Consider the following 20008-nt stretch of genomic DNA (forward strand, 5'->3'; position numbering starts at 1 on the left):
GCAGCCGAGGGCCCTTGCGCGGGACTCAGAGATCGATGGGTATCTGAGATCGGGTGCAGCCCCACCCTCCGCGCCACAGCGAACCGCGAAACAACTGTAATACGTGCAGCTGGCCGCAGCTCGCCTGTCAACGCTGCGAGCTAGCATCCCGCCGGAAGCCAGTGCAAGCCACAGCGAATACCTCCACGGTGAGCCGCGAGAGCATCGTACGATCAGCACCGTACCATTAGCCCCGTACGATCAGCACCAGACCTTGTTTCGACGGACGGCGACATGGACGACAACGACGTCCGCGTGCACGACTTCCTCGACGACAAGCTGCAGACGGCCGGCGATCTAGACTCGCTGGATGCATTGCTTGCCAATATCACCACTCAGCATGGCCTCTTGAAGCAGCAGCTCGACGACGCCCAGCGCGACCTCTACGATGCAAAGCACCACCAGCACGAGCACCACGCCCAGCTGCAGGACAAGGCAGGTGCCTTTCGCCGCGCCCAGCAGGACATCGACCGCCGCGTGATGGTCATCACCGCCTCGGAGACCAGCGATGACGCCGTCCCGCGGTTCGAAGCTGTGCTGGGGACGTTGCAGCGCCTCGACGTGGCCAGCGGATACATTGCGCTGCTGGGTGAGGTCGACGTGCTCAGGTAGGGCAGCCCAGCGACGGATGACGTATCCACGGCTGACACCTCCCGCAGCAAACAAGCCCAGTCCCAACTGCAGACCTCCAGCGAAGCTGCCCTCGTGCCCTACAAGCAGCTGCGCTCGCTGCACACCCGTCTGATCACACTCCAGGACGATGCTGAGGGTGCTGCCCCGCAGCTGCTCCACCACGTCAGCCAGATCACCCAGGCTCTGCGCACCAAGATCCTCGGTGCCTTCGCCGCCGACCTCGACAGTATGCTCAAGAAGGTGCACTGGCCCACGCCCAAGGCAGTCATCCCATCACAGCTGCGTGGGGAATGGGAGACAGCAATCGTGAAGCTGCTCGATCTGCAGATGCCTGAGCTTGAGGGCAGCAACTATGCAAGCGGGTCGGCGAACAAGGTCAAGCTGCCACCTGTGCTGTTTCCCTTTGAAGTGCTCGTACAGCCTCTGGAGATGCGCTTCCGCTACCACTTCGAGGGTGACAAGCCTACGAACCGTCTTGACAGGCCTGAGTATTTCCTCTCGCATGTCACTACACTTCTAGACGACTACAGTGCCTTTGTCAGTGACTACGTGCAGCCTGTGCTGTTCAAGCACTTCCGTGGTACAGATCTAGCGTTGAATCCCGTCTATATTGATGCCATGTCTGCCTTCATCACTGCGCTCTTGCCTGTGCTGAGGACCAAGATCGGCTCGCTGCTGCCCAAGGTAGCGAGTCAGCCCCAGCTCCTCAGCCATCTCATCCACGAGATTATGAGCTTTGACTCCACCATCAGAGACACGTGGGCATACGATGGCGGTTATGGCCTGAGCGGCTGGAACGGCCTATCGTGGGAATTCCTTGTTCAGGGCAATTGGTTCGACCAGTGGCTGCGAGTCGAGAAAGAGTGTATGCGTTTCATACCTTCGAACCACGCCCAAGTAAGATGCTGACCACCGAACAGTTGCCCTCAAGCGTTACCAAAGCATCGTAGAGGCCGACGACTGGCGAGATCTCGATTACGAAAGCGTTGATCCGAAAGCCACAAAACCCACAAAGGGTGCAATTCGTGTCAACGATCTGCTTGAAACGATAACAGGTAGCTTATTCTCTCCCAAAAACCGACATTGCATTGCTGATCCGATGCAGATCGATACAGACCCTTGACATCTTTCAAGCACAAGCTGGCGTTTTTGATCGACATTCAGATTGCCATATTCGACCAGTTTCACGAGCGGCTCAGCGACAACCTAGAAGCCTATCTCCGAATGACCACCACGCTGGGTCGCGCTATGGGCGGCGTAAGCAGAGAGGAGCAGGAGAAGCTGCTCGGCGTCGAGGGTCTGGAGAGCCTATGCAAAACATACGGCAGCGCAGACTACCTCGAAAAAGCGATGCGGGACTGGAGTGACGACGTCGTAAGGCCCCACCACCCGCTGCCCGACGGATCTTGTACCTCACACACTGACTTTGTGCACAGTTTTTCCTGGACATTTGGGAGGAGCTGCAGGATCGTGCTCAGCACGGTGGCAGCATAGGCACCCGTACCGTTGCTTCCGTGGCCGAACGCACCTCCAAGAACGTCGGCGCAAGCGAAGCCAACGCCTCAGATGCAGGTGGTCTCTTCGACGAAACGGCTTCGTGGTACGCGCGCCTGCGCGATCGCAGCGAGCAAATCATCACCGAGACACTTGTCTCTAACGTGCGGCTGGCGCTGAAGCCGTATCGCCAGATGTAAGTCAGCCAATGCGCCCACCGCATGCAACTACCCCAAAGCAGTAACGCCATTGTGATACCCCATCCCAGCTGCCGTTATGCTTACTTTTTCTGCCAGCAATCCCTGGGCCACCCTCTCCTCATCAGGCGGAAGTGGCAAAGATCTCAGCCCTACGGCCGAACTCGATCCCCTGCTTTCCCATCTCAGCACCACCCTGACCTTCTTGTCCCGCGTCCTGGCACCCGCGCCACTGCGCCGCATCGCCAGAGCAGTTCTCGCCATCATTAACTCCACCCTTTACGACAGCGTCTTGCGAGTCAGCTTCTCAACCCAAGGTGCTGCTCAACTGAACGCCGATCTCGAAGCTATCTGCGCTGTCGTGGACGAGAAGATCGGCGCAGGCGTGGCTGAAACTGGATTAAGGAAGTGTTTCGAGGGCGCGAAGCTCGTAGGCTTGCCTATCAGAGGTGGTAAGACATCTGCAAACACCAGCGATCATGGTGAAGAGGAGGGAATGGAGGTGTGGGATGCTTGGGCCGCAGAGGATGCCGATGTTGATGCAGGTGACGAGCCGTCAGGGGCAGCGCCGCAAAAAGTAACGTCTACGCGAGATGCAGGTGATGATGTCGAGGGTGCGGAGGAACTTGGGCTTTGGGAAGTCGAGAAGCGTTTGTTCGTCGACAATGCTAGTGCTCGAGATGTCCTCGAAGAGTTGGGACTTGAAGTCTTGGACGAGAAGGAAGCAAGGCGTCTGTTGAGATTGAGGGTTGAGCTTGCTGGTTAGGCTTACAGTAGTCGTAGACTGAACACCTTCACGCAGCCTCTATCCTCGACAAGAAACCCACATCGAACAAGACTCATATTTCTGCGCCTCTGAATCTCTGACCAAGCACACCTACAACCACGCCATAGTGAGCGCTTTTCGACCGCACAGTACACTGTCCATTATCCCACTCGTTTCTTCCACACAATGCGCCCCCAAACCCATCTCCTACTCGCATCCTCACACACAACCACAAACGCATCATCGAACCAACATGTACATGCAAACATCGCGTAACACTACATCCACACTTGGATGCATAACATACACTGTTGCTCCCCAGCGTTCCTTGCATTATGAGCTGCACGCGCGCTGCTCCAAACTGAAGAGTTTTTTTAACGAGACCACTTTTGCTCGTCAAGCACGTGGTGGCACTGGTCGTATCATGGAGACGAAGGGTAGGAAGACTATGCAGAATGAGAAGGAAACGGAGGTGAAGAAAATGAAGACGCATGGCAGGAAATGAGCTCCTTGGGGGGGTTGGTGGAGTCTGTAGTTGTTAGAGGAGAATAGAGGCGATTCGCGAGTGCATACTTTTGAACTCCCTGTGCCGCGCTTGTGAATTAGCATCCAGTTAATTGGCCTTACATATTCAGTGGTGTGTTGCAACTTTTTTGGCTGCTTTGCACAATGACGGTATGTTCCTCCTTTCTATTCACATCTCATCTTTTGGAGATCTTTTTTTTTTCAGGACATGGTTGCCGAAACTGCCACGTTGACCATTGGTCCTTGTTGTAACAAAACACCTTTTCAGAACACACGAATCCGGTTTTTCGTAAGGAAACCAGTCGTCGTGCGCGCTTGACTTGAACAAAGAGCATCCGCCACGATGATCCGTTGCATCGCACCTTTGCTATCTCACGATAGAGTTGAGCCATATATCAGAGTAAAGTCGCTCACTGTGTTTACAATTCTATCTAACAACACCTGTCACGGTCCTCAGCCATGCACGACACCAACCTTTCGACTCTCCAATCTTCTCGGCCACTGCGAAAGAGGCCAATGACTACGTAGACCAGGTGTTCGCTAAACCCCACCCTCCTCGCTGTGAAGGTCTGCACCCACTAGCCAGCAAGTCGAAGGGTTTGTACAACGGAACCGCTCTTGCGCGCCAGGCAGAAGCGGATGCCAGATGGGAGGCTTGGTCGACCAAGGCACTTGCCGTCTTCGAGAAGTCGATTGCTCATAGCAAGGGCAAAGCCAGTCGAGATGGGGAGGCATACGAAAACGTCGAACAAAGTCCAGATACCCCAAACCCGTCAAACTAAAAATCCAAAAGACTAGGAGCTATGCAAAAGACACGAAGCAGAAGAGGCCTAAGGCGCCAACACCCAAGGTTGTTGTACACTCCCCTCCCTTCAGAGGTGTGGTGTAACGGCCTGCTTCTGCGGGGGCTGCGAAACGTGGCCGTGGAACTGTGTGCCGGAGAACTCAGCGCCTAGCTGGGCCAGAAGCAACGGGGGAGAGCGGGAGCGGTAGGATATGCTTGAGGATCTGGAGAGACGATATGTGGTGATTGAGCCGTATCATAGCGCTCGGTTGAGTCGGTAGTTATGTCTTTACGATAGGATATTTTTACGCGGTTTCCGAGGTGTTTATGGCTGGTCATGTCGCTTCTGTTTGTATCTTGAATGGTGACAGAGGGGGAGGTTGCAGTGATGTATTGCGCCCTCGCAAGTTTTCCAGCATTTGTCAATAGCAATTCTTCTTTAGACCTCTTCCTTACCTACCTCCTTATCGAGACTACCGGCTCGTACACGCTTGATGTTCTCTATGCCGGTGCCAGTGTTGAACTTGCGCTTCAACCCGACCGTGAGAGGAATGCCATCGGTCGAACCTGCACTTTTGCTACTCGTCGGCACTTCGCCCGTACCGCAAGGCTTGAATTGGAAGGTGGTGTCCTTGCTCTTCTCCTGCGCTATTCCTCGATGACCCGTGTGTCCACAGTATCCTTGGAGGGTATCGTGGGGTTTCGAACGGTGTGTTTGCTCTTCCAAAGGGTTTCTTGTCCCGTTGCCTCGCCCTGTCCAACGTTGTTGTATGCTGCAGACGCTGTAGTGTTTTTCATCGCAGACGCTGTAGTGTTTTTCATCGCAGACGCTGTAGTGTTTTTCATCGCAGACGCTGTAGTGTTTTTCATCGCAGACGCTGTAGTATCCTTCGTTGCTGACGCTGTAGACTTCTTTACTGCTGCTGATGCTGCAGTCCACTCTCCCACCGGTTCTGTAGTCTTCTTCCTCCTCCTCACTGCCACGTACCTACCAACCTCCAAGACCTCATCGAACACCTCTTTTATGTCCTCTTCCACCCAGTAGCAAATCTCGAACGCCGCGTCTTCGATGGGGGGACACACATTGCTCTTGTACAGAAGTTTCCACTCCCTACTCATTGAATTAGGGTAGACGATCAGTGCAGCGCGGTACTCCAAGCTATCTAAGCGTCCAGAGGGGCTATCGCTAGTGGTAATCAGGTCGAAGCGAGTGGCGTGCGGATAGGTGTGGTTGTAGTACGCGCGGGCGTTCACTCAAGGTTGTCAGTACAGTAAACTTGTAAGAAAGGGGAGATATTGTGGGCTGGAGACCGAGGGTTGACTTACCGAGGATGCGACCCTTGAGCGAAGAGAAGACGTCCTGGTGCCTCTTGCCCAGGTCGTTCTCGTCGGTGTAGGTAGGTCTGTAGTTCGCCATGATATGGAAGCTTGAGATGAGGTTGACAGTCTTTGATAGCTCGTGCTGCTTGTGGTTGGGTATCAGGATGGAGAGTGAGGAGGAAGTGTATGACTGAATGTAGGCGAGGGTTTAGGTTAGGTGCCAAGAGCGGAGGTTGCTGGAGTGAAAGTGAAGGATTTGCAAACACGAGAGGAGGCTGTATCTGGAGCCTGCAAATGTCTAGTGAAATAAGCTTCGACCAGTCGGAGTATTCCCGCATATGCGTGCAGCTTGAACCTTGAATTGATCAGAGAATGAGGTGGCTTCCACCTTTCGTAGATTCGAGAAACTTGATCTTTACTTCTTCGACGCAACCTCCTCCCACTGCACACCAGCCCACTCCTCGACATACCCAACTTGACCTTCTTCGACATCGTTGGGCTTGCAGTCCTTGCTACAGACACCCACGATAATCGTGCCCCACTCCATACCATCAATGCTCATCTCCTCAGCTTCGAGCTCAGTGATGGCATGCGGCGTGAGTTGAACCTCAAATACCCTCTCAGCACCACAGTTCTGACATCGCGACATACCTGTTCCTCCTTTCCCAGTCGTCTGCACCTTCGCATTACTCGATGTGCCGTTCTCAGAATGGGACGCGAGAGCCTTGCCAACGGCATCTGCATCGCTGTATAGCAGCGGTTTCCCTTTGAACTCGTAACGCAGAATCTGTTCAGGATTCTCGCCTATCCGGTCTGCGAACTTCTGGAACGTTGCGTCGTGCGCGGATTCGTAGATTTCTTTGTCTTCCTTCCCTCCACTGCTTGCGCCGCCTTCGCTGTCGATGTCCATCATGCGTACGTTTTGTGGTACTTGAGGCGCTTCGGTCCCGAGGGTCTCGTATTCGGCATCGAGAGAGTAATGTGGGAAGGGCGTTGGGAATGCTGACTCTACTGGCCACGGCTCTTGAGGTCGTGCCGGCTGTGGTGTGGTAGTCGTAGGCGCAGAGATGCGTGCTTTTTGCGCAAAAGACTCGGGGAGTGTGGTGGAGACCTCATCCTTCTTGTCCTCAGATGTGACTCCGATTGCGGGTGTAGGTGTGGAAGCGGTTGGCGCGGCAAACGGGTTTGCGCTGACAGACGGAGCAAATGGGTTTGCAGCCGCGGTGCTATTCGAATTTGTGGAGAAGGGATTAGAGAAAGGGTTTGCAGGTGCTGCAGAACTTGTGCTGTTCTTTACACCGAACAACGACTCTCCAATCTTAGGCTGCGGCTTCTCTTCCTCTTGCTTGATCTCCTTCTCTGGCTTCGCACTCGCCTTGGCTGATGCACCCTTTGCAATGCGCACCCCACGAATGCTCCTTACACTTCCTTCCCTCCTCCTACAAGCTTTTCGCCGACAGCTCCAGATGTATAGTCTTCGCTCATGGCCGGGAAAGTGGTCGGGAAGGTCGCCGTTAAGCTCGAGCAGGAGGCTTAGGAGGCCGTTGCATACTTTGCACTTAGCAAGCGCGCCAGAGGGTGCTGTCTTGTCGTCTATCCAATTCTGTATTGCACGTCAGTAAAGCTTTCTCTTGTTCACAGTCTTGCACGTACCGGCGCGCCACCAATGTGAGAAATGGCATCTCCTGTAGCATCTTTGGTGGCATAACCCAGCAGAACGTTCGTCTCGGTGTAGTCCTCGCCCTCGTCTGAAGACTCGCTATCGTAAGGCGGCATTTTGGTATTCTGATGAGGTTTGCTTTGCGGTGAGTGTTTACTGCGGGGGGTTGTAAAGTTCCAAAATTTTGGAGGGGCTTTTCATGATTGGTTGATTCGGCCAGCCGGACAGAAAGCGCCTTCCTTCATGCACTGCGACTTCCACATGTTTATGGTTAAAGTGAACTTTAATGCCATACTTGAGCTCAATTGTCGTCTAAGCTAGCCACAAAGATTTAACCACTCGCGGATAGTTGTACTTTTCATTTGGCGACGTCATTATTTTGGCACCGACGTTACATGTAGCAAGGTTCGAGTGCAGAATTGCGGTACAACGTTCTTATTTCATTACTTCGTTTGCTCAGGCTCTTTGATAGGCATAGGCTCATAAGTTCCGCTCAATCTCTCAACGTACGGTCTAGCCTTGTGCATTCCCGTCCCGATCTTGTGAAGTATACCATGCTTCTCTTCGTCTCCCTCCGCTCCATGGTTCTCATGTGCAGTCGTAAAAGAGTCGTGAGAAGCAGCCGAGTTTGTAGAGTCGATGGACGCTCTGTTCTTGTGCTTTCTCTTATGTATAATAGGGAAGGTGTGCGACCGTGATGAAGTTGGTGACGTAGGTGATGTGGGAGACCTTGGGGCTGGGTGTGCGTCTTCGTAACAAGTTGATGGAGGGTGCGTGGACTCGTCAACGTCGAGGGAGAGGCGGGAGGGTATTGAGGAGGATCTAGTTGGAGAACTTTTCGGGGACGTTCTTGCCGGTGGCTTTTTCGAACATGTTGCGGGCTCCATCTGTCTGTCACTTTGTCAGCAATGTCTCCTTCATGAACGAAGTATTCTTCGACGACTTACGATCTTCTCGTTGACGGCGCGGTTCTTCTGTGTGTCCTGCCCCATAGAACCACCGTACTTTTTCTCGGCAGCGTCGAGGCCTGAAGGTGTCAGCATATATGGAATGCACTTAGGTGAGAGCACATACCCTTGTCAAGGTAGTCTTCCTTCTGGCCGGCAGCAGCGTTGTTGGTGTTGGAGTTCATTGTCAAGTAATAGTACTAACGTGCTGGAAGTAAGGTCAAGCTTTGTGGTTAAGAGGCTATTGTAGTATAGGATGTGGAAGGATTCGAGAACGTAGGGAGGTCGTCATAGGTGCTATATATCTTTACATAACCCCTCCCCATCCTTCAAACATTCATTGCGGGAAGCCGTCGTAACCGGGGTCAGTCGTCAGTTATGGCATCACTGTTCCAGAACTCTACCAGCTGCCGTATCAGAGAGAGTGGATGCCCACGTTCAGCCCTACAGCAGGATAACAGGCGTCAGCGTGCTCGTCACCGATAGACAAAACTTGGCTTTCGGGCACTTGGAACTTGGCTTTGGCCGTGCCAGGTGCCGGAAATGGTTTCTAGGCTACCAAGCTTTTGCTGCATCTTTGCGGCTGTCAAGTTGCTGATCTGTGAGAAAAGCATATAGCCATGTTGCACATTTTGCCTTGCTTCCAGATGGTAGTTATTGCGAGTAATTTTAGTGTTTGTATGCGACCCGGGTAAATGTCTCCGGCCGCTCTGACGTCGAAGTGAAGAGTTGTGACGTCAGAGCTGATTATCGATCGATCCTTATCAGGCATGACGCGTTGCGGGCCGTGTATGCGAGGCGAGCGATGTCGGTCTGTTGAGCGATGCACGTCAAAGAAGGGTCCGCTGGTCGTTGCCTTTCTCGGTCCCGTTGTGGTTCCTTTGTGGAACTGGCTGTGGAGAAGCATGGAGCTGTCATTGTCAGGATGTTCCATGGTGATGACCTGCAATTATTGAGGCTTCTATGGTTCGACACCAGAGGCCGAAGAAGAAGCGAAGAAGCTTCGGCGAGATTGCGTGTGAAGAGAGATGGGGACAGTGGTTGATGATATCAAGTAGACTTGTTTGTGCATTCTGCTCGTGCTAACTATACAAGCAACGGGTGCCGCTTCTTCTAGCATGTCGTTGGCGATCAATCACCTATCGAGCCATCTACTGCCGTGAAGTCATAACAACCCACACGATGACCTAATGGTCATCAACTATGTATACCCCCCATTACAATGGAACAAGGAACAGGCTGGGGTATCTCAGATGGGTATCGAGCCTGATCTGCCGATGTGGCAGATCGCAGGCGTAGAAAACAGTGGCCGTTTATGAACAGACCAGAGATGTACAGGATCAGGATGACCATTGAACGCCGGTGCTGAAACGCACGAAGAGGAAAAGGAGACGCTAAATCGCAAGACAAGAAATGAGAAACAACAAAGATGTACAGAAGAATGTAACAACATGTGTGAGGCAATCAAGCGAAGTGCTTGATAAGGAAGTGCAACAGCTGGCAGAAGTCGCGATGCAACTCGACAAAGAAGTTCTCCTGACCGACGATCTCAGCCAAGCTCTTCGGTCTTGTAGCATCACGAGAAACGCGAGGGAAGCCATCGGGATCGATTCTCTTTGCAGACAGGAATGATGATACTGGGGTGATGTTGCGTGTAGTAGGTGAGCTGGCAGTCGACGAGAAGTTTCGCTCCTTCTGCGGTGAGGTGAATATGGGTGGCATAGAAGATGCAGAAGTACCCAGTGGAGGGGTGTCGGCAATCGCGGAAGAGGGTCGTGCCTCGCGCTCGACTTTCTCAGCCAACGCAGTGATCCGGTTTGCAATGCCCTGGAATACTTCGGTGACCTTGACCATAGCCTTGGTAGCCTTGCGGCAGTCGCGGCCGACCATTGCAATCAATGCGTAATGCTTGATAGATCCACGAGCTCTGGAATCTTGTATACGGAAGATATATGCGATGGTGTATCCAGCAACGGGATCTCCAAACATAATAGCTCCAGACGAGTTGCCACGTGGGAGAACCTCTGTGGAGAGAGTGCGCATGCAGGTACGCTTCAGCGAGGAGTAGGTTGTTGGCGATTGCGGTTGGTTGGTAGATATGTATGTCAAGGTGTGTGTATGCATGTTTCTCGAGGTGACCAAGGGTGAAGGAGGGATAGAGTTGGGGTACGAGCTGGCACTGCTCTCGAATGACTTGGAATGCTCGGTGTCTGACATCTCAGACGAGTGGGTGCTGCTGGCATCGTCACCAAGGTAGGGTCCACGGACTGGGTAGTTCTGAGAGCTGCGCAAGACTGGGCTGCCATTCCTCCCTCGTCCGTCTTTGGAGGGACTCCCTGGTGCGCCGGTGGGGAGTTTGTCGCAGAACTTCTTCGGCACTACCATCTGGCAGTTCTCGCAAGAGTCCGAATCCGAATCGAAAGTGCTGCTAGGTCTCCGCCCACCAAAGCTGCTGTCAGATGAGGAAAAGCTAGGGAAGTAAGGGTTATGCGAGGGCGAACGTGGGCTCGTGGGCGGTGTCTCGAACGGCGAGAGCTTAGGCAGACGGCCCAGCTTCAGTGACGAGGGCTGATCATAAAGTCCATAGTTGGAGTAGGCCGAGTGCGGCTCGTCCGTCGGCGGCGTCACGCATGGATTGCAAGAACCACATGGCGCAGTCGAGGCCTGTGTGCAGATGATAGATGTCGGACCGTGGACCTCACAGAAGTGTGCTAGCGAGATCTGTGTATGTCTATGTCAGTGATGTCAAACAAACAACAAGCGCACGGATGCCATACCGTAAAATCCATTTTCTCCTTCTCTAATCTCTACGACCTCATGGTGTGCGAGGATGCGTGAGGGTGGGTCAGGTTTGCGGCTCAGCTGACAGATGCAACGCAGAGGGTGTGATCACACTCCTCGATCAACACCAGGAATGCTACAGGTGTGTGGTGGTGTTGCTGTGAGTGGTAGACGTCGCCAGGAAATGCTCCACAGGTTTCAGAAGACCGGTGGGGTGGCGATGTCGCGTGGTGATGGCAGTGTATGTATGTGGCGCCGGTTGGGGTAGATATGTCTTGGGTGTGGTTACAAACGTTCCGCTGGGCTCAAAGGGATTATAAAGCTGCCACCAGCACGGCAAGGCTACACCAGATGCGAGCGACGAGAGCGACAGAAGAGAGCCGCGTGCATGCGCCGAGGGAGACGGCGGAACTTAGCTCCCCAAATGAACGATAGCAACTAGTCATTATGGCGACGCGGAGGCATCCCTCCATCGTGAGAGTCCCGAGCGCCCGCAGAATGCCCACCAGCGCTAGGCCAGGGTCGTAGTTGCGGTGAATGGAGCCACCATCATTGGCTGCCCACATTTCGCCCGCCTGCGTGCGACTGCAGTCCCAGCGTCCGAAGAGTCTCGACACTTGACATGTGAGGAGCACACACACAATACCATGGCATCGCCGGGAGGCTGCGTAACGACGACTACACACGTCGACTACGATGCATTCCGAGATTGTGCACTCGCCTCCAGCATTTCTCCTCGCATTGACCTCTTCCGTGCATCTCGTGTCACCTCTGCGTTCGGGGAACGCACAGAGCCCGATCCAAGTTCCCAGCAGCTTGGTGCTTTGACGGCACTGCAACCTCGCCTGAGTTGCATCTCCTCAAACCGCCCGCTAGCCAATAATGACGCACTATGGATCTGCTGTATCAACGCGACGCCGCATCCACAGCCAGGTGGAATGCACATCTGGTGCCCTTCCCCGATCCGGGTGCTTGCAACTGCCGTCTTGGTTCCGTGATCTGCGTCTTGGAGGTTGCCAATCCCTCCGCTCCTCGCTCACCACCCGCTGCCTCTGGATGTGCAACCTTTCAACGTCATTCCTGGAACATCTTTGTCCCAAACAGATGCGGTACAATTCGGACAACGGCTGCCCCTAGCGGCTTCACACACCGTGCGTAATGCGCGTTTTGGCTGAATGCACCGCCCGTCATGCCGCCCTTACATCCTTCCACTTGCATCTGCACGTCTTCGTGCTTGCTCCGCTCCAGAGTGGGATGAAAGTGGAGCGCAGCTGGCCTTTGATCTGGCTGCGTTTCTTTTTGCGCAACGGCAATCCCCGACCTCGTGTCTCCATTGGCTCAGAGAGCCTCGCCTCGCGCAGAAGTCGGCCAATTGCTGGATGAGGCTTAACCTTCCACATATGTGACAGTTTTCCAGAAGGAATACACGAGCTTCTTCCATCAAGTGGGCCCTCAGCCACCCAAATCCACAATGTCCGGTTGGTCTGCTCGGCGACTCTTCGTTGTGGTGCGCAACAACCACTGCAGGGTCTTCAACCTACCACGTCAATGCTGTATACAATCTCATGGTCTTTGCTTCTCATTGCCAGAACGCCGGGACAATGCGACATCTGGGGAGGGCGACCATCTGAGCACGCAGGATCAAACCCCAACTCGATCCAACGGGCATCGTGAATACCCAATTGGGGTAGTCGTGCATGGCAGGTCAAAGTACAGTTGCCCGTACATCGAAGCCCAGAACACTGCCAGCACTTAGTGACCTCGTGTAGGAAGGTCAGTAACAACAACAACACACTAAAATCACAAGCTTCAATTCGATGGCTCTGAACTTCCGCAGCGAACCCACTCTACCTTTGATGGGGCGCCGTGCTTTTAGTTACCGCTGAGCTTGATGAGCTTCCGGACGTAGCGCGCTACGCACCCAAAACTGTACGTAATGCATAGCACTTGGGTGCATCGAAACAGACAGACTAGAGAAAGCTGCGGCTACAAACCTCAACAGAGCAAATCTCACGATAGCTGATGAAGAGCCTAGACTGTACGCGTGACGAAGCCTCAATGCGGATCCGGAGATGGCAGGTGCAGGCAATTGGCTTTAGCAAATTATTGGATACGATGATTTACGGTCTCCTATCTTCCATCTCATCGTCGATATCAACGCACTCTGGAGTTGACACCCGCAAGATGTCGTATCCCATGATCTCGTTGATGTACTTCTTCGACACTTGCAGTTCTTCGTACCGCAGCTTCTCATGAGTAGTGAAAGCTCGGCTTTCCGGTTTCATCATCTCTGCTATCCCTGGCTCCCAGATCTGGTCGAGCTGCGTGATACCAATACTGGTACATGGAATATCGTCCAGCAATGCAGGTGAGACAACACCAATGTCTTTCCAGTGTGCTCTCCAACACTTGCTTGCATGCGGCGACAAGTGCGTGATGTATGCGTACAGATACCTCCTCCGATCAGTGTAGGTGGGACACGTAAGCAGCTTAGCAATCTGACCGATACCTCCCAATATCAGGAGGAAGGCTATGTCTTCAGAGCAAGCAGAGTGATTCGACCATCCTCTCAGGAAGTTGCCAACCGTTCGAGTACGGTTTGCAGGGCGCAACTTCCGTCTCATCACCTGCAGTATGAAGCAGTACATGTAGAAGTACTGCAGCCGCAAAGGCGCATCCATCTTCTTCATGGTCTTCAAGTCTTGGTTCGTCATACAACCCGTGGTACAGATGTCGTATCCGATGTGCGACCGCGGTCGTATCTGTCCAAGGTCTCTGTCTAAGACCGCTCGTCGATGCTCCTCGAGGAAGTAACCGACACCAAACACGAGTGGCATCATCTTCTCATAAACGGATGTCCACAGCTGCTTTTGGCGAGAATCGACTTGCTCTTGTACGTCACCCAGCAGGAAGTTGGCAAGCTGTCTGCTAAGTCGAATGGAAGCAATATGTCGTCGCCGCATAGCGAGGAGATATTGGAAGTCCGCTTCAGTTGGTCGAGTGGTAGGATACAAACGCAGATGGAGGTTACCCATCCGATGCTTCACCCAGTATCGACTGAGTGAGGGTGCAGAACCTGCCACAAGCACGTTTAAGATGCGACATGTTCTACGCAATGCCAACAGATCTGATATGCACAGCTGGCTGAGAATCAAGATGTGCAACTCATTGGGCAATCGAAGCAGAGCTTCAAAGAAAGGACTGAATCAACATCAGCATGTCTTCGACATTTTGCGAATCATCCGAACACTTACTTCGACAAGCTTGAAGACAGCTGTTCGTTCCAGACTTCAGTCCTGACACCTCGCAACGAAGCAATCAATCTAACAGCCGCTTTTCGATAACTCGGACGTTTCCTCTTGATTCCCTTCTCCACAACCGCCGCCGCAGATCGATACCCACTTTTGTCTCGGTCAGGCATAGCAAAGCCACTGCGCGATTTCTCCATCGGCATTGCGATCTTCCTCATCTCGTCTGCAGATGCCTCGGGGCGGTTCGCAGCAGTCAGCCGACTATGACCGAGGGACTCCAGCCTTGCAAAGCTGCCGCAGGCGGGAGTGATGCGTTGGCGTTGGCGTAGCCGCTCAGCGCTTGTGTAAGATCTTCTTCCAACCTAAATTCATCGTCGCGGCAGCAGCATCCTCAGTTGCACGAGGGGTCAGGGTGGAATCGAAGTGGAAGGTGGGTTGTCGGTCGTCGAATAATGTCGCGCAGGTCGCTGGACAAGGCGAGGCCAAGGCAGTGGGGCGGCGAGCCAAGGTTACCCGGCCACGAGGTGCATGTCTGAAACGTCCTTTGCCCAAAATAGGAAGCCAGTCAGGCGTGCGCAATTTGTGGCGCAGGACAACTGTCCGCGTGGGTTTCTGGATGCAAACACACGACACTGACGAGAAGATCTGTGCCGAGCTGGAACGACTTTGGACGACCGATTGAGGCGCCGCATCTATGCGCGACCCTTCGTGGCCATCAACGGAGACACCGCGAGCTGTCTCGACCATCCTGAACGAGTTCCGGGCTTCCGACGCACCGCTGGCTGTCAAACGCGAGGCATGCCGACCAGGTACCCACGGACTTGATCTCTGGATCTCGGGTGACCCACAGGCGAAGATCCAAAAAACCAGTCGTTCCAGGTGTCCATGTGCATCTAGATGCACGTGTGTTCAAACCAGCGGGCTACAGTCGTCCAGCACAACTGCAAGATCCAGCAGCAGACAGCGTATCATTCCTTCGGACCTTCGGCAGACACACTGTACCGCGCCTCGAGGCAAGAGATGGAAGCTTCATGTTGTACGCTTTGAGACAAAATGTGACGTGTCAACACAGACTGTCGTGCTGCCGACCATCCAACATCTTACGATCTTGGACGGCAGCATGCATGTGTTGCACGGTACCGCCGCCTCGCGATCCCACAAGTTCAACAACTTCGCCAGACGGACTGTTGGATTAGCAAACACATGGCATGATCTGGCAGTGTCATCCAGCCGGCCGTCAGGCACTCAAGGCCACCACCCCAAAGGCGCCTTTTGCGTAAGTGGCTAGCAACATCGACAAGCACGAGTTTGTTCGAGGTCTCGGTCGTGGGTTGAGATGCTGCCCGATGTTGCTCAAGAGACAGCGGCACAGCATATGCACATCACCCGCAGTGCCACCATATACCCACTTCCCGGCCGAAGATCTGCATATGCACGATGTTGGGCCTCATCACAGTGCAAGGGTGCATGCGAGGAAGGAGTACAGTGAAGTGCGAGGCGAGGTCACGAAACCATCATTCAGCTCAGCTTTCTACAATCCAATCTCCAAATGGTAAGGAAGACAGCAGAATATCCTGTGCCTTGGGAGTACTCTTGTGGGGAGGCATCGCGGTAAGAGATGCTTATCTACCATTGTAAGCTTAAAAACCTCCACGGCCAAAGTGCGCTTAGTCAACGTCTGTCGGCGCCCTGGCTAATTCCTGCTCGTAGACGCTGTTGCGGTTCAATGCTGTTGCCTTCTCAACTCTCTTTGTACGCCCTTGCTTCCTCTCTGTTCTTGCCATGTCAGTACGCTTGCTTCTTGATTCTGCTACACTTGTTTCGTCACATTAGCTTTCCATTTCATCACTTCGTCTTTCGTACGTCCATCGTTGCGCCGGCTCTGATCTTGGGTACAGCGTCCGTCAGAGCATGCACATAACAGAGCTTCTGGGCAGCTAGAGTCGATTCGCTGCAGTCATCTCCCTAGGCCTGGAGGCTATCAACTGCTTACTGCAACCTAGTTTCGGGGACTTTGGTTACCTACAGAGCAGCCCAGACTCTCCAACTCCATTGACATCGTCTTGATAGGAGTGCGGTGCGCCAGCTGGCAGCATAAATGTGCGCCAAAACTGCAGGAAAGTGGTGGGTCGACAGTCAAGGGTTCGGTAGTCTGGCGACTAAATACTGCTGCAGTCGCTCAAGTGGCTGTCGTCGGCTAAAGGCTCCAGTTGCGTACTTTGACTGGACGTCTGTTCATACATCTCCTTTCTCAAGATCTCGTCGACCACTTGCATATTTGTAACGTCGACCACTGGCATTGCTTCTCCGGCGGAACACGATCCCATTGGGCCGGAGCACGCTTGAGCCTCATCCAAGCACCCAAACAGTCGCAACCAATTGCCTGGGAACACATCAGAAGGTGTTCACAGACATTTCCATGTTCACACTAGCTTTGAGTTCCGCTTGGAGGAGTTCGCAACCCTGATAGGCCAGCCACCAATCTCGCTTGTTCGACCCCAGATCGCCACTCACCAGCCCATCACCAACGTTTGTCTCAGATCTGTGTTGCGGAGGTAACATTTATCGAGTCCCTCATCGTTATGCATGCACTTGTCTCGGTCACTATACCGGTTTGCGACAAGCGCAGAGTTGCTATAGTAAGAGTAGAACGTTGGAGTGACCGCAGGATGGAACGTGTGCTTTTAATGTTTGGGTGGTTGGGAGCGAGGACATGTTTCTCTGCTTTCCATGCAGCGCAGCTGTTCTCCCCTGATACCACTTGAAGGACGTTGTTGTACGCGCAAACCATTCGGCCCTCCCAAAACCTGGATACAGAGCACATCAAGGCTGTCCAAGCCGACAACCGTGCATACTTGGAATCGAAGTGAAGGAGACCACGTGGGGCACCAAGGCTCCGCACGGGAGCGGGCTTTCACCTTCTCTCTTACTCTCCCCGTCACCGATACCTTAACCTATATAAGCGGATACTCGACCTCGCTTCCAAGAATTCTTACCTTTCCACTTAACAATACACTTCAACCTATTTTCAAGCTATCACCACCACCAACAAACATGGCACTGTCCACCACCCACTCCAGGCCGCTCATGCTTACCACCATCGTTGTCTGGGTCCTTCTCTGCCTCTTGTCGGTTACCGCCGCTCTGCCAACAGCCCCCAATATCAACACGCGGACGTGCACGAACTACCTCATCAACCCGTCCTTCGAGTCTGGCGCCATCGAACCGTGGCTTCCAATCGTAGAATCCGCCTGGTCGACCCGCGGTGTCTTCGCCAATCCTTTCACGCACCAAGGCACGCACTATTACTACGCGCACGCCACATCCACCGTCGAATCCACTCTTACATTGTCTCAGTCTGGCCTTAATGCGCCTGTCGGTGCCACAGTGGACTGTTATGCGTGGGTCGCGGGTAAGAGGGGTGAGGGCGTTACGAGGATCGAGGTTATCTTGGATGGCGTGAGCTGCGGAGCCAGCCAATTCAATGTTGGAGAGGACGGATGGAAGAAAGTTGGCGGCAAGGTGAAGGTCATTGGAGGTGTTCCGGAAACGGGTAGCACACTGGCGATCGTTGTGACTAGCAAGAGTGCAGGGGATGAGGGGTGGGAGGTCTGGGTTGATGATGTTGGGGTTGTGAGCTGCTGAGAAGGACGGAAAGCGTTGTGGTCTGTGATGCTGGATCGCATCATGGATACACTCGATAGACTGAGGACAGGAGGCTGCAATTCTGACACTTGAGCCTGGAGTTAGATCGATTTACGGGATATGACGCAAGGATCAGTAGAATCTACTCACGTAGAGGAACCGACAAGACCACTGACGTCTCTGAGAATCAATATAATCCACGAAGCCTGTTCATCAAGATGCTACCCACAACGTCAACACCTCCCTTATCTAGCAACTCTGTCTTGATCCACAGCGCTCGCACCGCTCGCGTCCACCCCTTCTTTCCCGGTCCCTACCTTACCCACATATCTTCATACACCTTGAGACCCTTTCCACGGCGCCACAGGCTGACTTCCTTGTAGTATCCAAACGGCTTTTCGCCTTCCACCTGCAAACGTGGTGAGCGGCGTCGCTGGACGATTTTTTCAAGAGGAAAATTGCACTCGATGCATAGGAAGCCTGATGCTCGGGCCCGAGGACCAGCGTTGTCGAGCACGTCGGTCATGGTGTACCGGGGCTTGAAGCGCTTGCACGAAAGTTCTGGTCTTTCTGTTGTGGGTATTGCATCCTTGGTGGTGTTTGTTGGTGGAGGCTGAAACTTAGGCTTTGGTGCGGCAGTGTATGTCATAGCATTTTGGGGTCGATGACGTCCCCACTCTCGCAGAGCGCAAGGGGAAAGGCAGCATACTCTGCGCGTAGATCGTGGAGTTTGGGAGTTCATGGTCCGAGCGAACATTTTGAGCTGATCCTGTACTTTGTCTAAAGTACTATAGTGCGTCGCTTATCGGTGCTTGCCAGAATGTATGCACCCACCCTATCTTAGTACACAATTAGAGAGCTTAGATCAGATTGTCTGGTGCATGTGTTTGCGGCTACATAAATAGTATACGTACCCTGAATATGTGGGACAGTGATGTAGTTCATGACGTAGAGCACATCTGCAGCTGCTGTGAGAGGCTGTAAACACCTGGGTCAGGGTTTGACACCTGGTACCAGGTAATGCTTCATGGTACCTGTTGTAGAGTAGCCAATAAGATACAGGCGCTTGGTTTCTGTACCAATTTTGGGTGGGTGCATACATTCCGTCAATTGTTATAGACGCTAAGGTCTGGCAAACTTGAGGAAAAGGAGTGAAGCTGATATACCTGGTTCGAGTAAACATTACCTGACGTTAAGTGGCCGTATGAAAGACAGTGTAACAAGTTGTCTTTGTTCAAATATTAGCAACAAGATCATGAACACATTCATTCAGATCTTTGTCTGTCATGAGTCAAGCTTCATTGTCTACCTCCGGGCTACATTGGTATGTTAAAACTACAGACAGTGTGCATTGCAATGTATGCCGCGTCTCATAGAAAGCAGTCGTGAGTATTCAGCTTTTGATTTAGGCAGATCATCTTAAATTACGCAAGAAAAAGTCCGCTCAGTTCGTAATTTGTCTCTACACGGCTCGTAAAACCTCTGTTTTACGCCTTCTGATCACTCAACGCTTCTTCGACAACCGTAGCTGTCACACCCTTCGGCCTCTCCTTCCTCTGCCTCTTTTCAATTTGAACCTTCAGTCCAGACGCGGAGCGTGAGAGAGTAGTCCCGTTGTAGAAGCCATCTGGCCTCGTCCGCGTGCGTAAGTTGCGCTCTACATGCGTATAGCGAACCCGCCTACGCCGAGCTTTGGGAAATAGTTTTGAGTTTTTTTGCTGTTTCCGCTGGAGTATAGCTTCGCTTTGCAAGTGCGTTAGAAAGCAAGACATCGTGTGTTATGTGGATCGGTTCAAGAGTGCCATTGTATGTGTTGAGTCTTATGAGCAATTGCAATGAGGGATGCTGAGAGGAAATATATTGCGATATACAAGAGGCAGTGGATAAAGAGAAGCATTAGCAATAGTACACTGTGAAGAGTACATGAAGTGCTCGTTCTGCAGAAAGAGCTGGTGCCTTCTTTGTT

The 20008-nt window shown here is 53.0% G+C and overlaps 8 protein-coding genes across 8 annotated transcripts; 3 read left to right on the forward strand and 5 right to left on the reverse strand.

Annotated features, from left to right (window-relative positions):
• Positions 1-156: 156 nt before the first annotated feature.
• On the forward strand, positions 157-3166 carry BU25DRAFT_178925 (RINT-1 family protein). Its single transcript, XM_033700896.1, has 7 exons — positions 157-647; positions 699-1537; positions 1593-1727; positions 1778-2046; positions 2109-2362; positions 2463-2491; positions 2630-3166. Exons 1-7 carry the CDS (start codon positions 274-276, stop codon positions 3127-3129), a joined length of 2400 nt encoding a protein of 799 aa, XP_033557624.1. The 5' UTR covers positions 157-273; the 3' UTR covers positions 3130-3166.
• Positions 3167-4915: 1749 nt separating this feature from the next.
• On the reverse strand, positions 4916-5855 carry BU25DRAFT_494378 (uncharacterized protein; the record flags this gene model as incomplete). Its single annotated transcript, XM_033711774.1, has 2 exons — positions 4916-5691; positions 5765-5855. 2 exons carry the CDS (start codon positions 5853-5855, stop codon positions 5087-5089), a joined length of 696 nt encoding a protein of 231 aa, XP_033557625.1. The 3' UTR covers positions 4916-5086.
• Positions 5856-6015: 160 nt separating this feature from the next.
• Positions 6016-7809, reverse strand: BU25DRAFT_179007 (uncharacterized protein). Its single transcript, XM_033700897.1, has 2 exons — positions 7412-7809; positions 6016-7361 (listed from the first exon to the last, which is right to left on the reverse strand). Exons 1-2 carry the CDS (start codon positions 7532-7534, stop codon positions 6174-6176), a joined length of 1311 nt encoding a protein of 436 aa, XP_033557626.1. The 5' UTR covers positions 7535-7809; the 3' UTR covers positions 6016-6173.
• Positions 7810-8240: 431 nt separating this feature from the next.
• On the reverse strand, positions 8241-8520 carry BU25DRAFT_296097 (uncharacterized protein; the record flags this gene model as incomplete). The annotated part of the gene is made up of 3 exons (XM_033701906.1): positions 8241-8309; positions 8366-8445; positions 8493-8520. Coding segments are annotated over 3 exons (177 nt in total), but the record flags the coding sequence as incomplete, so codon positions are not given.
• An 899-nt stretch (positions 8521-9419) lies between these two features.
• BU25DRAFT_414433 (uncharacterized protein) lies at positions 9420-11565 on the reverse strand. Its single transcript, XM_033707286.1, has 2 exons — positions 11143-11565; positions 9420-11086 (listed from the first exon to the last, which is right to left on the reverse strand). Exons 1-2 carry the CDS (start codon positions 11152-11154, stop codon positions 9830-9832), a joined length of 1269 nt encoding a protein of 422 aa, XP_033557628.1. The 5' UTR covers positions 11155-11565; the 3' UTR covers positions 9420-9829.
• A 1701-nt stretch (positions 11566-13266) lies between these two features.
• On the reverse strand, positions 13267-14567 carry BU25DRAFT_350205 (uncharacterized protein; the record flags this gene model as incomplete). The annotated part of the gene is made up of 2 exons (XM_033703293.1): positions 13267-14347; positions 14401-14567. The coding sequence occupies 2 exons, from the start codon at positions 14565-14567 to the stop codon at positions 13267-13269; spliced, it is 1248 nt and encodes a 415-aa protein (XP_033557629.1).
• A 1283-nt stretch (positions 14568-15850) lies between these two features.
• BU25DRAFT_179039 (uncharacterized protein) lies at positions 15851-16407 on the forward strand. The gene has a single exon (XM_033700898.1). The coding sequence runs from the start codon at positions 16016-16018 to the stop codon at positions 16316-16318; it is 303 nt and encodes a 100-aa protein (XP_033557630.1). The 5' UTR covers positions 15851-16015; the 3' UTR covers positions 16319-16407.
• Positions 16408-17451: 1044 nt separating this feature from the next.
• Positions 17452-18042, forward strand: BU25DRAFT_424943 (uncharacterized protein; the record flags this gene model as incomplete). Its single annotated transcript, XM_033708315.1, has 1 exon — positions 17452-18042. The coding sequence occupies one exon, from the start codon at positions 17452-17454 to the stop codon at positions 18040-18042; it is 591 nt and encodes a 196-aa protein (XP_033557631.1).
• Between the last annotated feature and the right edge of the window lie 1966 nt (positions 18043-20008).

Source organism: Macroventuria anomochaeta, assembly GCF_010093625.1.
Source record: "Macroventuria anomochaeta strain CBS 525.71 unplaced genomic scaffold BU25scaffold_37, whole genome shotgun sequence".
NCBI lineage: Eukaryota > Fungi > Ascomycota > Dothideomycetes > Pleosporales > Didymellaceae > Macroventuria > Macroventuria anomochaeta.